Source organism: Zophobas morio, unplaced genomic scaffold, assembly GCF_036711695.1.
Source record: "Zophobas morio isolate AGI-343-1 ecotype UQ-CSIRO unplaced genomic scaffold, CSIRO_AGI_Zmor_V1 ptg000058l, whole genome shotgun sequence".
NCBI classification, from domain to species: Eukaryota; Metazoa; Arthropoda; class Insecta; order Coleoptera; family Tenebrionidae; genus Zophobas; species Zophobas morio.
In genome coordinates this window covers 4,133,593-4,150,913 of record NW_026972163.1, presented here as the reverse complement: position 1 = coordinate 4,150,913, position 17,321 = coordinate 4,133,593, and the positions used below count along the sequence as shown (strand labels likewise).

The following is a 17,321-nucleotide window of genomic DNA, read 5'->3' as shown; positions in this document are numbered from 1 at the left end:
GTAGATCTGAAACCGCAAAAAAATCCCTCAATTATGTACTTCTGAACAGATTTCCAAACCTGGAATCTATAATTTTATCCCATCTGTGGTAGCTAAGATCGAAGCTTGCATCCGATCAAATTTTCAATCTTTACTTTTCTTTGATCAAACATACACATGTAGATGCAGGAGTGAGGACATTGCATCGTTCAATTGTTGATACCAGGATTATTTTCGCAATTTAACAAAACACTAGTCTGGTTGTTGTTTTAACTGTGCCAGTACTTTAAGTTAAACAAATAGACAAGCCAATCAAGCCTAATTATCACATTACCTTTAAACAACTGTTTCAGGACGAAACGAGATGTGGTACCGTAAACACTTAACCTAGGGATTGGTGAAAATGGCGAAATGGAACAAAGGGAAATATATGGGTTTGTTCGGATTTTCTAGATAAGTAAGGATATATGGTTTTCGGGAGATCCTTAGCAAGAACTCGAATCATGTTGAATTGCTGAGGCAAATTAGCGTACATGTGTGTGGTCCACTTGTACAAGTAATAGAAAATAGATATGTTGAATTTTGAATTATTATGTGTAGAACGTCTAACAGTGAGTTATGCCATCTCATATTCTAGCGTTGCTATTAATAAATATCAAAGTAAAGTTTAAAGTGTTAAATTTTGTTACGTTAAATTGGAACATTTGTTTTAATTAAAAAAAAATCTGTACATTGTATTGTTGGCACAGTAAGAAGACGTGCTGAAAAAAACCCAATGGATCAACAACCAAATCAATGTTAGCGTCGACTTCGCAGGAATATTTCGTGTCGGAGTTTTCGTCGGTGGCCTTTACAATAGTTGCGCCTTAGGTCCCGGACCTGTGAAGGACCGCTTCGGAAGGTCAGAAGGGTAATTTTAAACGTGAAGCGGGTTTGTTCCAATAGTAATCTGTTAATAAGCAAGTTTAAACGAGACATAACGAGATGATGGCTCGTTATTCGTAACTAAGACTAGGAAAAGATTGTGTGTCATCAGAGAGAACAATAAATGACAATAACTATAAACATTAAGCTAGCTTAAAAGAAGAGGACAGACTTGTGTGCGCTTCTCATAGCATTATGTGCAAAATATACATTTGAGAAAACCCCCGGGGAAGTGGAATTAGTCTAACCATTCGTACTGAGTAATATTTGGGGTGTTAAGGGCGCACATATTAAAGGTAGATGAGTGCCCAGTCGCTGGATTGAGCGCGTGGATGAAGTAGAAACATGATCAAGGCTCTAAAGGACAGACTCCAGCAGTAGGGCACGTAGGAACAGAATATAACCGAAAAAGAACCTGATTGGATGGTTTGCGGATCTCTGATAACAGTCCCATATTTACCGATTAAGTACATTTGATCGGTTGATATAGAACGAGGGCAGAATATTACGCACATTTTGATAAAATAGCTGAGTAAAAAGGATGTAATTGAGTGTAGCATCTAATTTAAATTGCGAATAATACATGGAACACCGTTAAAATATCTGATTTTTCTATCAGTTTTACATTTATAAGTTCGCTTAATAAACTGCGACTTCATTAATTTATAATACATATTCCATTTGCTTAGGCGTTCTGAGCTTAATTATATTTTAATAGAACGAGAACGGTTTTTTATAAAATTTTCCAAGTCTTTGAAGATGAAGAAGATTTGGGATACAAATGTTGTTATTTGCTATATGTAGTACGTATTTCGGAGACAGTTTTCAATTCAGATGCAGTACGTTCAACTCATTCTTCAGAACGTTAAAAATTATGCGCTTTTGCCTTTGGAGCACTTGTTGGATAACATTTTGCAGGAAACTAGAAGAATCAGGCAGGCGCTGATTGTCGATTGAGGCTTTTAAAGCATTGATTTGTTACGCAAATGGGGTTTTGAAATTATTCAATGAAGTGGAAAATAATTTCATAAGTATAAATATACGAGTATGTACAAATAATTCAAATTATACATAATTATGAATTATCATAACTGATTAAGCTACAATGATCGTGTTTAATTTTACTAATATACAGTGTGGAAAAAAATCACAATAAAAAATACAAATCTTATCTATTCAAGCAAAAAAAAAAACAACAAAAAAAATCGATAAAAAATTTAATGTAGAGGGCTACGTGGTTGTCGGAATGATCAACTACCATCTTCCTGCCGTTGGGGAAGCAAAGGCCGGGTTGATCTGAGATCCACAAGTACTCCGTGTCAATCGAAATTGCTCCCCCCCCCAGTTGGTGAGCTGAAAAAAAAAAACAAAATTTAAGTTAAAATCTAAAATCCAGAAAGGGAGATGTATGGAAAAAGAAAACAAAAAATAATACAGAAATTAAGCAGAACTAAGATAAAAGGATAGAGGAAAACACTCACAAAACCAAAACCACATCACATATCAAGGTTAAGCTCAGGTTCCACCGGTGGTCCCAAAGAAATTCCGGTAAAAGCAAAAACAAAATGTTAGAAGAAAGAAAAGCAGGAGAACAAATATACTCACGAACCTCCTTGTCGCTGCTATTCCAGCTCTGTTTCGGTGCTGGGGATGCACCGCTGCTATGCGTCGAGCTGTAACAACGGAAAAATAGCAAATCATCCATTGATAAGCGGAGGTGGAGAACTCAACCACCTCGCATAAAGGCTCAATGAACAATATATCCCGACCACCAGGTAAATGACGTATTACCGGCAGAAAAGTCAGCATAAACATAGTCTAGATTGTGTTCTAATATTATTGTTTATTTTATTTAATTTGTACTGGTGTGAAATTAATTGAATATACGTATTTGCAACATATTACTCATATCTATGCTACACATGCAGCGAACGCTAATGTTGAGCGCTAACGAAAGAAACCCATACGCCGCCCCGGTACGACGCCTATAAGTCACCTAGTATTTATCTGTTTATTCTGTTTCTGGTATGTACGGCGGTGATAACTCATCGGCCGGGCGGCGAGGCGTTCTCGAACCATCGATAGGAACGTATAGGTTTAAATAGAGGCCACCGTCGGGAACGATTATTATTGAGTCGACTCGAGTCCAACGAGTATTGAGAAAACCCAATGAAGTTAAGCGAGATTTATTTTGTACATAATCGCTGTAAAAGTTAGTTGTGTAAATTTGAGTTAGGAAGAAAAAAATTGTTGAGTTTACCCACGCCGATTTTATTCACCAGTCTACGTAATAATATATTTCCTCCTGTGACAACGACGGTTATTTGATATAAAACCGATAAAGATAATTCCCAAGAAATTCGATAGACAGAAAAAAACAAAACAAGAGAACGAAAAAACGAGTTGTTGTGACGTTATTGTTTTAGCGAGTAGGTTTTTCTAAGGGAATTAAAAAAAGAGTAGTTCTATTGCTTGTCAAAAAAGCTAAAAATAAAAAAATAAAATATAAATTAAACACTTCGAATTTTAATTAATGGAGAATATTGGATGATTAAAATTACCGAAATAAAACCATAAACCCTAAACTAAAATATATAGAGAACAGGGCGGTGGACACTGGCGTCTGCCTTTGCATTGCATAACAAAACAATAAGCGATCAAATCTCATCTAATACGATTACAGGTTACTTATGTGTAATTGTTGAACAGTTGGAAATAATGATAATGATCATGAACATGAAACTAGAATAGAAAAGACGAGTAGGGCTATGATTCCTATACTCGGATGGGTTAAAATTAACTTGTTGGGGGTAGTCATGATACATACAAGGGGTGAGAGTGCCTCGCAAAGTCGGCGGGGTATGCTCTCCCTTACTCCAGGCGCTCATAGTGGATGAGACAGCCCGAGGTGGGTACAAGAACTGTCCATTCGTTAAAAGAATGGTGATAAGTCAGACAGTTGGCCAGAAACGGGGTGCCCGAACCCTTCCGGGTCGGGACCGTGGCCGCAGATCAAGCCGGAAGATTCTATAAGGCCGGTTAATAATAATACTTGCTCTACGCGATTCATAATGGCAGCGTGTTAAAATCACTTCTGAGTTATAGATAAAAGCCGGTAACGCGGTCGTTACAAGACCAGAACAGCATAATTAGGTCAGTGGGACTTGCTGTCGAGTCGGCAGCTCGGTGGAAGATCGGAGCGGGAAGCTCGGCGAAGCGCCTCTACTACCGGCTGAAGAAGGGCGGCTTAAAGATGCACCTGCCACTATTTTACAAAGTCCCGGCGACAGGAAGCTGGATATAGCGATCACACTGGGAAGTAGTCGAACTGACCTAAAGACTGAACTAGATTAGAAAAAATTTGTTAGTCCAATTATGTCCTTTTTACAGTGGTTTGCAAGCGTGAGGACAGCATGGTAAATGCAAAAAAATCTATTTCTCGCGATTTGTCGCCGGACATTTCCCATAAATAATCGCCGTTCGACCATCCAGAATGCAGGTGAATTGGTCAGACTTATCGACCTTGACTGCAAGTGTTTTACAGTTCGATATCGGGTCTTCCATGAACCGGCACAACTTGGTATATTAATTGCAATTAAGGCCATTTGATTGGGCAGAGATCTGAAAATATGAAATGTGTGGGAGGTAATCGCTTGCCTTGATGATTATGTTAATAATCATAATGTTAAATTCGGGTTTTTGGTCTTTATGATAAAGATGGGTGTTTGTTATGGAAGAGACACCATGCGCCATAATAGGGCTATTTTAAGGGCTGAATTTCTGGTTCATCACAACACTCCCTGTTTTAAGACGAAAATGTGAGCTTCAAAGTGATCATATTTTCACGCAATTTTTACAACTACGTACAGGCCTACAACGACACAGTCCAGTAGTGACGGTACTGTTATTGTAGGGTTCATTAAAGCGTGAAAGTTAACTAACTCCCAATTTCGTTGCCGGGAGCGTACTAACGCTAAGCTACTCCTACCTGGACAATGATTCCGGGTTTGGTAAATCCTTTCCCCTCCATCTCGAGGGATAGTATGGTTCTCGGTTGAAGATGTTCTGGTACAACACTGGATTTCACGCGCTGCACTGGATTCGTGGCGGCTTCGCCGAGCCAGCACGAGAAGAGCTGTTCGAGCTCTCCTGGGCGGCTGGTTTGTGACTGGGTTCGTAAAGCAGTGCTGCCTGAGGGTCTGGCGATGACGTCGGGGGACCATCAGTCCATGTTACATGTTGCGGCCTAAGGAATGTGACAGGCCTGGGCACTGCGCTGGGATGTCGTAGGCCTGGGGGTTGTTTCAAGAGGCTGGCTTAAAGGTTTGGCGGCGCCCAGGGAAGCCCCATGTGAATCCGAAGTGTGTCGGGGTGGACGGCCTGCTGCTGTTGGTAGCTAGCTGGCACACTGAGCCCGAACGATTAGATAGTATATGAAACAAAGGCAGATTAATAGCAATGAGTTCGAGTATCACGATGAGTATTGTTTGTATTGATGAGGCTGATACGTGTTTAAACTCCATATTAATTTTAATAATAATGAAAAAACTTTCAGAGTTTAAATAATATATTCGTAGTCACTGCTACACGTGTTTCAGTACACAGTGCTACACTTTCTCTTCTGCCTGAAGACGGTACTGTGTACCGAAACACGTGTAGCAGTGACTACGAATATATTATTTAAACTCTGAAAGTTTTTTCATTATTATTAAAATTACGATGAGTATTTCCCACACCACTCCCTCTACTTGAGTTGTGCTCCCTGAATCGCAATGTGCGGAGTACCGAAGTTCCGTGGATCGATGTTGGTTGGGGCCAGTAATGTTACCAAGCTAAAGGTGTAAGGAAATTACTATTACACAACTAGTTCGGGATAGCCTGCTCCCTTCGGTCGTGCCACATTTGCGTGAATGCGGGAAGCAGGCTCACGAACGTGTTGTGTTCAATATTTTTTGCAACGAATAAACCTTTAAACTGAAGAGATTAACTATCAGTTATTTATAAACAACGGTATTGACAGCGCCGTCAACACGTCACAATGTTGACACAAGTTGACATGTTAAGTATTTTAAGGTGACCATGGCAACGGAAAATTAAAATGCTGTGGCGACACCGTCGGGTCTTAGGCTATTTTGCTCATTTTAAATATTTAGTGTCCGAGTTTTGTGCCGACGGCCGTCACAAAAGAGTGCCTCTTAGGTCCTGGCCCGTGAGGGCTGATTCGGGGAATGAGAAGGGCAAATGAGATACAGTCTCGCTCCATAGGTTATCTATTGTAACTTCGTAACACAGTTTGCCGAGCTTACAGTTATTGGAGTGTTACATACTTAAGCAAAGTAAAGGGTGTGATTACGATTATAGTAACAGGAACATTAATTGTGCATCTTACGCTAATATATAAATGTTGAAAACAGGGCGGTGAACCCTGACATCTGGTTAAGATTACGGAATAAATGCATATGAAGCAGTAAGCGATGGAATCTTATCTATAAGAGTATAAATTCATGTCTGCGTAATAAAAAAACATAGAGGAGTATTAAATATGAACATTAAACTAGCTTATAACATTTAACGGAGGGTTGATGGGGTGTTGCGACCGATCGTGGTAACAGGGTCAAGAGTGCCCGGAAGGGTAGCGGGTTGCGCTCTCAGTTACTCCAGGCGCTCATAATGTATGGACGAGCCTGAGGGTGGCGCACGGGCCTTGATAAGGTAGAACTGTCCGTTTGTTAAATTGAGAAACGGGGTGCACGAACCCTTGCTGTTCGGCACGGAGGGCCCACATCAAGCCGGAAAAAGCTGATCCTACACGGTGGATCATCGACTTACATGTCAGCAATTCAGCGGTTGTGTGGAAAATCGGAGAGGGAACCTTGGCGAAGCGCCACTGTCACTCAATGGAGGTCGGGTTAAAAGATGCTCTTTCGCACTTGGCACTAGCACAGCGGCCGGAAGTCAGGCATCGCGATCAGACTAGGAACCAGCTCCATCCGCACGCAAGACTGAATCGGAATCGAATTGAATTTTAATTCTAATCCGGGCGTTTTTTAGGGTTTTCAAACGTGAGAATATCGAAGAAAATGTAACAAAAAAAAAACCATTTGTCGCAATTTTGTCGCCGGAAACGGCGGCGAGTGTTTGTAAAAGTGAATTTCCCATAATTAATTGCCGTCGGACCACCCAGAATGATAACGAATTCGTCAGACTTATTGGCCTTGATCGCAAGTGTTTGCATTGACCCCAGGTTTCCCATGCAACTTTGTATGTTAACTGCAATTGGAGTGATTTGATTGGACACGAAGATGTTCCCCATATTAGGGCATAGAATGCGTTTTGCCGACTATTCCTGGAAGGAAGTGTGACTGTGTGGGGCCAAGGGAAGCGATCGCTTGCTTTGAAGATTATGTTAACTGATAATACTGGGAAGTTCGGACTTTTGGTTCCCATGATAATGAAGAGTAGGCTCGTTATGAAAAAATACTATGTGCCACAGTAGGGCTATTTTAAGGGTTGAAATTCCGGTTCACCACAACACTCCCCGTTTTAAGATGAAAATATGAGCCTCAAGGTGCTCGTATTTTCTCACAAGACTTATGATTACGTACAGAACCATGGTAACACGGTCCAGTAGTGAGGGTATTATTTTTGAAAGGTTTATTAAGGTGTGAATGTTAAAATGCGTATCCTCGCTACTAGCTCACAAGTTTGGTTGCCGGGCATGCTAAGCTAGTCCCTTTTGGGCATTGGGACTCCGGGGTTGGTAACTCTGCTTTCCTTCGTCATTACGAAGCGGTGAGTGTTCTTTCTCGACGTGGTCTTCTTCGTCCGTGAATGAATATAACTCAGTTTCCATAATCGTGGCTAATCGATTGGAGATGTTTTGATACAGCACTGCACCTCGCGCACTACACTGAATTTGTGATGGTTTAGATGACACAGCACGAGAAATACTGCTGGAAGTCTCCCAGGTGGTTGGGTTGTGACTGCGTTCATGAGCTGGTGCTGTTTGAGGGTCGGGTGGCGACGTCGAGGGACCATCTGGCAAGGTTGCACGTTGCGGACCCAGAAATGTGACAGGTCTGGGAGGTTGCGCTGGGATGTCGTAGCAGTGGGAATCATGCCAAGAGGCTGGCCTTGATACGAGGTTGCGTCCGGGGAAGCCCCATGTGAACCCGAGGTATGTCGGAGTGGGTGGCCGGCTCGTGTTGGTGGTAGTCACTCGTGGACGCCAACTGGCACTCCGAGCTCGAACGATGAGATAAAACATGAAACAAAGGAGTAGATATTGGCGATTAACTCGAGGATCACGATGAGTATTTCCCACACCGCCCCCTCTACGGGGGTGGAATTGGCTGTATTGCAACGTGCGGTGTACTGTAGTTCCGTGGATCGACTTTGGTTTGGTCCAGGAACATTGCCGTGCTGTAGGTATAGGGAAATGGTATCCCCACACTGAGTGGACAAGAGGTAGAAGTTGTCCCTTTTGCTAATGTGGCCATTGGTTCGGTTATTGCCCGTTTTTCAGAAGAGGTGAACTTCTTCAGGCGGTTAGATTTTCCGTCTGGCCCAAATCTCCACTGCCCACGTTACGCATGCGTTCTGCCCTTATATAAGTGATTAAAGAATAGAATGCTATAATAGATTAGGGATGATAGTAGTTGGTGATTGATTTAAATTCAGGTGTGTGCCTGGTCATTTTTGAGGTCTTGGGCTGCCTGATTCAGCCCGGTATAAACCGTACCGTTACGTGTAAGGAGCGTGGGGGAAGTAGTAGAAGTAATATTTGAATCGTCGGCAGAAGTTGCTAGCGCTTGAGTAGGGGCGTTTGCTATGTGGCTGGGATCTCGAAGAACAGCTGGATCACCGTGGTCGGTTTCGTTCAGATGGCCCAGCGTTCGGTGTAGCCTGCTACTTACGTCCTTCTTGTGTTTCTTGTGTAGTAGCCAAATTGTCATGGTATCCCAGAAGCTAGCTAATATCTTGAAAGACCAGCCATGTTCCTTTTGTATTGCAATGGCGTTGATTAGGATTTCGATTAATATCTTGATAAACCTGATGATGCAGTAGATGCCGATTAATCCGCTCGTCCAGGTACCAATGCACCGAAACCATCCCCACATCTTGTCTAGAGCTGATTCGGCCAATTTTTCTATTTCCTCTGCGCTAAACATGTGGAGTAGAGATACTCCCTGAGTTTCTACGTTTTGACCAACCATTTTCCGCGTTAAGATATTTGATAAAGCCTTTCGCTCGAATCCCAAAAAGCATAGCGTCTTGGGCCTCGCGTATTTCTTGGGCGGTGTATATTCCTCCGGCTCCTAGGTTTTGGATCGGGTTGAACGTTAGTTTGGTCTCGGTGTCCACCTCTAGGATGGCTGGTGTATAGGCGGTACCCGGATTGGGACTAAAACTAGTCCATCTGTTGTTGATGTAGTATAGTGGGGGAATTAATGAATTGCATTCCATTTGTTCGGCGTATCGCTGTAGAATACGTGTGATTGGCGACATGAAATAGCTAGTGTTGTCTACTTTCACGGGTAGTTCTGCGTAGCAGGTTGTTTCTCGTTGTCTCTCCACTATTCGTGGGACACATTGTAGAATGTACAAGACTTCGCCGGCTACTTTTCCCACAAAGCCGGCCTGTCCCTTGACCAAAGTACTGATGGTGTTAGGTGATAGGGGTGCAAGGACCAATCTATTCAAGAGAATTTCCCTTCTAAGGAGGCAACGCCGGTGGACTGTGTGGGCGTACGCTCGATCGATCGATGTTTTCAGTGACTGTTCCATATACAAGAATTTTGAGTTCACGTATACTGTTAAGTCGATGTTTTCTTTTCTCGCGTGATTTCCCCAGTTCAGCATACGCGCTCCTGGTTCTTTTTCGAGCACGAGTAGCTTTGGATGTTCTGTTTGCCATACCAGGGTTCCACAGATCGTTGCTGTTTTAATGAGGGAGAGTGCAAAGACTCTGTCTCCGTCCTCCACTACGACGTACATAATGGGGTTAGAGGTGTTTTTCTGACGAACAAGGTATCCTTGACCGTTGTATAAGGTGGCATAGGAGTTGCACTCCTGGGGGGTAACTGGATCCCATGCGGTTTCTCCCATTACTGCGTCAATGCAGTAACCACTTAGGAAAGAGCACGAGTAGCCACCGTGCAAGACGACTTCGTCTTGGTCTAGTTTCAGGGTAGCTTCGTAGTCTTTAATGGTTATGGTCACAGTAGCGGTGACTACCACATTCTCCCATGTTGTTCCATCTTCGGTAAAGGTGGTTCCGGTACAAGTACCGTCGGTCTGCAGTTTTCCGGCGAGGGTCACTGATCCTCCTATGGTGCCGTTTGGCTGCAGCCCAGAGAAGACCTGGCCATGAAGTCCTCGGAATTCTCTGAACTGGTGGATGGCCTTGCAGTTTTCTCGGCCAACCTTGTATAGGTAGGTATATAATCCTTTTGCAACCACACTACTGTGGCTATGCATGCCGCAGTGGTGGATCATTCGAGTGACTTGGACTAGACATGTTTGAACATGTACTTTTTCAAACCTGTTTTTCTGGACTATTTGAATGCTCCGCGGAAAGGTAGTGTGACCATATTCCGGATCTGGGCACTGGGCCACGTCGTTTAAAGAGATGATCGTGATATTGGTCGCGGAGTTCTGGCAATCGTAGGCTATCAGCCCATTTGTAAGTTGCCAAAGGAGGGGTAAAAGTACCAACCTCATGACGGTTCGATCTGTAAACAGATAGTCTGTATTATCTTTCGTCTGTGATTGTTTTCTTATCCTATCTTAATGCTAATATGTAATCTATCCTATGGAGCGAAATTTTTGTATGCTTCTTAAGTTCTACTCTAAGTGGTTATTCTTAATTGTAGGCTAAATATGTTTGCGGAGAACCCAGGGGTATTCTGGAACGTCTCCCTTGCTACGAGTCTGGTACGGGTGACTGGGTTCCGGTTCTTGTTGAAGCGGAAGGTATTCATCTTGGTGTTGGGTAGGGTCGGCTTCGTCTATCACTGGGTCGTCTTCCATCTCTTCGTCTACGATTTCGTTCCCTTGGTTTTGTTGATTTTTCCGTTTGAGTAGATTTGCTTCTTCCTCATCCGTGTCCTCGGCGAACAATTCCTTGAATCCGTCATAACTTTCTAGGATTGGGCTTGGCACACGGGGTTCTTGTCTTTGAGGCTTACTTATTTGGCTGTCGAGCAAGAGTTGTTGTGTTGGATCGAAGTCGACGTCGTCTTCGGTGTCTTGTTCGACGTCACTGCTCGGCGGTTGATTCGATCGCCATGGTTTAAGACGGCTGACATGTACCAAGGATTCCTTCTTGCCTCCGATTTCCTTGATAACATAATTTACGGGTCCTGTTTGTTTTAGGATTCGATAGGGTCCACTCCGCTTCGGTTGGAATTTCGTTGCTAATTTCCGTCCTTTAATTGCTGGTGTATGTAGGTAAACTTTATCTCCTGGTTGGCAACTGTAAGCCTTCGCTTTTCTGTTGAACTTGTCACAGCGAGCTTGATTGTTTACTTCGATTGTTTCTGCAGCACTCTTCCAGGCTGAGCGCATTCGAGCCAACATTTCTGTTACATAGTTGTCATCGAGGTCGTATTTCACCCTGGTTGGTTTGGTGAGCGTGTGGAAGGGCAATTCCATGTCCCTTCCATGTAACAGGAAGAATGGTGTTTCCCTGGTAGCTTCATGTATTCGACTTCGATATGCCATTAATACGAAGGGGATCATTTCGTCCCATTCGATGTATTCATCAGATAAGTAATGTGAAATCATAGTCTTGAGTACATGGTGCTTCGATCACTCCGTTGGTGGCGGGTCTGTAGGGTCTTGTTTGTATTTTCTCGATATCCAGTGTTTTGCAAACTTCTCGGAATAACTCCGAAATGAATTGAGTACCACAGTCGGTGAGGAGGATATGTGGTGCACCGTGTCTCGTAATGACCCGAGTTACAAAAGCCTTGGCAACCGTCGTAGCTCTCATGTCTGGTATTGGGATGCATTCGGGGTAGCGACGGAGATAGTCCATGCAGGTTAGGAGGTATTGGTTTCCTGCACTTGTCCGGTGTAGGGGTCCCACAATATCTAGAGATATCATGCCCCATACGCAGGATGGGACTGTCATCACTTGTATCTCGGAAGCCATGGCAGGGTGTGTTTTATGGATATTACACGAGTGGCATCCCTGGCAGTAAATGCCTACATCATTTCGCATTCCTCTCCAATATAAGTTGTTCTGGATGAGTTGTGTGGTCTTGGACACTCCGCCGTGGGTTGTCCACGGGGTGTCGTGATATAATTGAATGATGCGTTTTTTCATTGATGTGGGTACCACAAGTGCGTCCTCTCTGTGTGGTTCTTCCCGGGTCTTATAACACAGACCGTTAGAGGCGAGGTAAAAGCCTTCAGTGTTGATTAGTCGCCTCACCTCCGGATCGGCTTTTTGTGATCTTCTTATCTCTTCCCAGTCATAGATGATGGGGACGTTGTTTAGCATCTCGGCGGAGATGTTCTTTATTTCCATCTCCGGAATGTTGGTCAGTTCGGTGTAATCCAGCCTGGTAAATGCGTTGACATGATTCCTTTTTCCTGGTCGGTATTCAATGTGGAAGTCGTATTCCATTAAGCAGATCGCCCATCGCGCTCGGCGAGAGCTTGGATCTTTCAGCGAAAAGAGATATTTTAAGGGTCGATGGTCCGTAAATATGGTGAAGTGGGTGCCTGTGAGATAGACCCTAAAGTATTTTACTGCCCAGACGACCGCTAGTAATTCCCTCTCGATGGTGCTATAGCGCAGTTCAGCTCCTTTCAGGCCTCGACTGGCGTAACAGATGGGGTGTTCAATTGAGTATTTTTGTGCGAGAATGGCGCTTACCGCCACTCCACTTGCATCAGTTGCTAGGACAAAGGGTCTTGTGAAATCTGGATATTTTAAAATGGGTGGATTAACCAGTGCCTCTTTCAATGCTTTGAACGCTCCTTGTTGGCTGTCATCCCATTCGAAGGGTGTGTCCTTTTTGGTTAGGTCTGATAAGGGTCGAGCAATTTCTGAGAATTTTGGGACGAACTTTCGATAGAATCCGCATAACCCTAAGAATGCTCTTATTTCCTTTGGGTTTGTGGGTGTTGGGTATTTTTCTACGGCCCTAGTCTTTTCGGGGTCTGTTTTGCATCCATCCGCCGAAATTATGTGTCCTAGATACTTTGCTTCTCGCATCATGAAATTGCATTTGGTGGGTTTGAACTTGAGGTTTGCCTCGCGCATTCTTATGAACACATCCCTAAGGCGTTTAATGTGTTCTTGCGGGTCGTTGTTGCTAAAAACAATGACGTCGTCTAGGTATGCTAGGCACTCGGAGCCGATAAGGCCCGAAAATACGGCATACATCAGTCGTTGCCAGGTGCTGGGGGCATTTCTTAATCCCATAGCCATGCGATTGAACACGTAGTGGCCTGTTGGTGTGCTGAAGGCACTGATTTCTTTGTCCTCCTCTTCTAATTCTACCTGGAAGTATCCGCTGGCCATGTCCATGATGGAAAACAGAATAGCTCCGGTTAATTGATCTAACGTATCTTGCAGTACAGGTAGTGGGAAGAAATCTGGTTTAGTGATCTTGTTCAATCCTCTGTAATCGATACACAGTCGGAATTCAGGTTCTTCGCCCGGAATGGGTTTTTTCTCGACTAAGAGTGCAGGGGCACTCCATGGAGATTGGCTTTCTCTAATGATATTATTATTTAATAGTTGTTGAATCTCTATCGAGGATTTCTCTTCGATGGTAGGGTACTCGGTAGGGTCTTTTGGTAATGGGTTGCACCGTTTCGGTGATTATACGGTGTTTGACTCGACTTGTACATGTTAGATGTTGGTCTGGTTTTCGGAAAATGTCGATGAATTCTGCTATTAATTTCTCAAGGGCTTTTTGATGGAAATTATTTTCCTTGGGGTAGTTTAATTTTTGATACAATTCTTCTATCTCTTGTTGTTTTTTTTCTTCTGTTAGTACAGTATTTATAGAAGCGTCTTCAACTTTAGGTTCGTTCTCTACCATGGCTTCAACACACGATCCCATGATTTTGTTTTTGGGTAGCTTTGTGCTTATGTTCAAAAAATTGACTATACGAATCGGGAGGTATTTTTGAGTCGCGCAGAGCACTCGGGCGACTAGTACGCCGGGCATTTGGGTATTGCGTGGTTCTATAATGATAAATGGCGAGTTGGCCTGACCCGTCATAATACCACAACAGATCGTCTGGCTTTTTGGTTGGAGTTCGATATCGTGAGCCAAACGAACTATATTTGAGTTGGTTTCTTTCTGAGTTGCCATACCCTGTTTCCTGTGAGATTTCTGCTCAATTTCTCTCAACTCCGGTTCGGTGTAGTGTTTTGCCTCCGGAGGCTTTAATAAAATTTTGGTTTCTTCATTACTCATGTCTTCCTTCTTTTTCATCGTAACTTCGTTATTTGTTATGATGTCTTCATTATTGCTATTCTCAACTTCATTACATTTTGCATTGTTATATTTATTTCTTCTCTCACTATATCGTTTGCTATCAGCGTGTTGTTTAACTTTTGTGTTTTCTTTCTCTCCGACGTCGGTAAGTGGGTTTAGATTATCGTTTTTGTTGCCTATTTCGCTAGTACAATTTCGCTGCCCTTTTGGCAATGCGGTACACGTGCAAAAATACTCTGCAGAGTTATCAGTAATTGTTCTAATGCTCATACTACTATAATTCTCTTGGTTACTTACTATTCCTTGTTCTACTTTGTCATTGCTTCTCTGTTGTATATTGTCATGGGTTTGATCACTGTATTGAGCCTTGTCGTGACTATTGTTCCTGAAGTTGTCATGTTCGTTATCTATGACTGCGGTTAATGGTAGATGGCAACCTTGGATTTGTATGGTTTTAGCTGCCCAGCAAATTCGAACCCTAAATTTACTGAGAAAATCCAGCCCTACGAGTATGTCTCCCTTGAATTTGATGTCATCGTAAACTATTATAAAATCATGTACAATTTCCGTTTCCTTGCTGAGTTGTAATGGTACTTGAATGATTCCTTCACATGGTATGGGTCTGCCTTGTACGTCGCGTATTACGAGAGCTATGCGTTGGATGACGGGTTTATCCAGAAGGTCAACGGCTTCTCGTTTGATTAGTGATAAATCTGCTCCCGTGTCGACAAGGACCACTAATTGGTGTGAATTCCCTGTCACACAGAACCTATTGAGTTCGCTTATGTTCAAACGTATATAGCAGACCTTATTGTTGTAATCAAACTGATTCAGAGAATTCCTTTCTTTGTTTTTATGTATGACGTCAGACGTCTCGCTTTGCACACCTGCATAATTCGAGTGGCGAGTCAGTCGATCTCATGTAGCCTAAGCGGCAAGAGTGTAGCGTTCATCAATATATATTCTCCGTTATTCCACAAGTTGGCTTGGTTTTATTTAAAACCTTATTAGACCTGGCGCCTTGGAGTTTGGTAGGCTAATGTTGGTTGGGATTTGGGTGGGTTCCCTGGCGGACCGTAACCTTCCCCACGGGTTCGGTCCTCGAAGAGTTTAAAGGACGATTTCTTTCCTGATTCCTGGATGCGAAGAATGAGCGACTATTGCTCTGTCCTTGTCTGCTGCATCCTTGGGCGTGCGTGCAACACGGCGGGTTTTGATATTGTTGTTGTCGTTGTCGACATTCTCTTTGAATATGTCCTTGTCTGCCGCATCGATAGCAGGTGATGTTTGACTTATCGTAAGAGGTCCTGTTCCTTCTACACTCTGGCCTGGCATTTGTGTTTGCTGGGGTTCCTGATCCTCGGTGGGGTTGGTTTGTCCCTAGCCAGTGAGGAGGTCGGCCGTCCGGTCCACGGACTCGGTTGTAATTTGCCTTCCACTGATCATTTGGCCTTTCTCTCTCTCCTGACCCTTGGTGGTATGGTTTTTCAGTCTCTTCATCCACCGCTGTAGATGTAGCTGCTGGTAAATTGACTTCGATCTTTCGTTGATAGGTGCCCTTTCCGGTGCGTCTCTCGATGAACTCTTCTCTGATTGCTAGGGCGACTGCATTTTCAAAAGTGGCCGGTTGTGCCGACATGACTCGCTGCCCAATGGGCATCAATAGGCCTTCCATGAATTGTTCCAAACATTCCTCCTTTAGATGTTCTTTTCTCCATCTATCCTTATCACCGTCACCAGTTTTCTGATAAGTGGTTGCTGCCAGTACCTGAAGCCTTTCACTGAAGTCAGTGACTGTGTAACGGATTTTTATTTAATTTTAAATTGATTTACATTCAAAGTAATAACGCATCTATCACGCGTAGTGTTGGTGGGAGCGATGGGAAAAAACGGGGAGAAAAAGAGAGATAAGAACAGGGGGGAGATAGCGGGGCAGGAGAGAGTGAGGAGCTCAGGAGGAAGACAATCAAGTTCAGGGGCTTTTCAAGGAAGATTTTCGGGAAAAGACGGGACCTGAGAACCGAAGGAAGAGTCAGGAGCCTCCGCCGCCTACGCTGAGGAGAGAAGAGGTGCCCTTCCGCATTTTTTAACAGTGATTGGCTTATCGTATGTAATACCTTTAATAATATAATTTGTCGTAAACGTAGTTTTATTGGGCTCGGGTTGAAACCCACTTCGTGAGGTAACAATACAGTAGCATTTATTTGAAATCCTGTAAGTAGGTTACAACTGACTCGCCAACGCGTTGCTTGCATGTCCTGAATTGAAGTGTGGCCTCGGTTGTGAATACAGGCCGTTCGTATCTTTTCTTTAATTCTGCCGACCACTCTTCCCAAGTGTCGGTGTCTCGTAATTTGTCATTCCATTCCAGTAAGCGACGAGCGTCTCTAGTCAGTTTTAGCTTGGCCACCTGTACCTTTTGTTTGTCATTCCAGCCTATCAGTTGACCCTAGTCCTCAATGTATCCCAGAAAGACTCGCACTGACCCTTCCCCTGAAAAGCTTGGAATTGATTCCAAGGTTACCGTTGGTGCCTCTGGTCGAGGAGGGTCGGTACCGTTCGTCATTATGACTTCTTTCGTTGGTGTTGGTCTCGGGTTATTTCTTCCACAGTTTTCTTTGTTTAAGTTATAGATCTTTTATCGAGTTATGATTTCTTTTTGAATTCGTTGTCTGAAAATAAGTTTCCAGAGTTATCACTCCTATCAGCTCCTGTGGTTGGTTCGTTTATGCGTTTCGGTGGTTAGTATTAGTGGTACTTGGAACGCGGGTATTCGCTAGATTCCTTTGTTGCTGATTGCCATTGAGGTGCCCCGATGGTTACCGATTGTCAACAACCCCTTGGCTATTACTTCCTTAATTCATTAACTCTACTTATTGTAAGTTGGATTATTGATCAATAAGGCACTAGCTTAATGTTCACAAATGATTAATCATTACTAATATTTACAAG

At 43.3% G+C, this 17,321-nt stretch overlaps 1 protein-coding gene across 2 annotated transcripts in view; it reads right to left on the bottom strand.

Annotated features, from left to right (window-relative positions):
* Window positions 1–2,047: 2,047 nt before the first annotated feature.
* LOC135143166 (uncharacterized) overlaps window positions 2,048–17,321 on the bottom strand; it is a 103,064-nt gene continuing 87,790 nt past the window's right edge. The window contains exons 2-4 of one of the 2 annotated variants that reach the window (XM_064075031.1): window positions 4,892–5,311; window positions 2,513–2,576; window positions 2,048–2,256 (exon numbers count right to left, since the gene is read on the bottom strand). In XM_064075031.1, coding sequence (XP_063931101.1) covers window positions 2,223–2,256; window positions 2,513–2,576; window positions 4,892–5,126 — 333 coding nt within the window. In that variant the 5' untranslated portion in view covers window positions 5,127–5,311 and the 3' untranslated portion in view covers window positions 2,048–2,222. Of the gene's footprint in view, window positions 2,257–2,512; window positions 2,577–4,891; window positions 5,436–17,321 lie in introns of those variants that run through there. The other variant, XM_064075032.1, reaches the window with a different exon arrangement.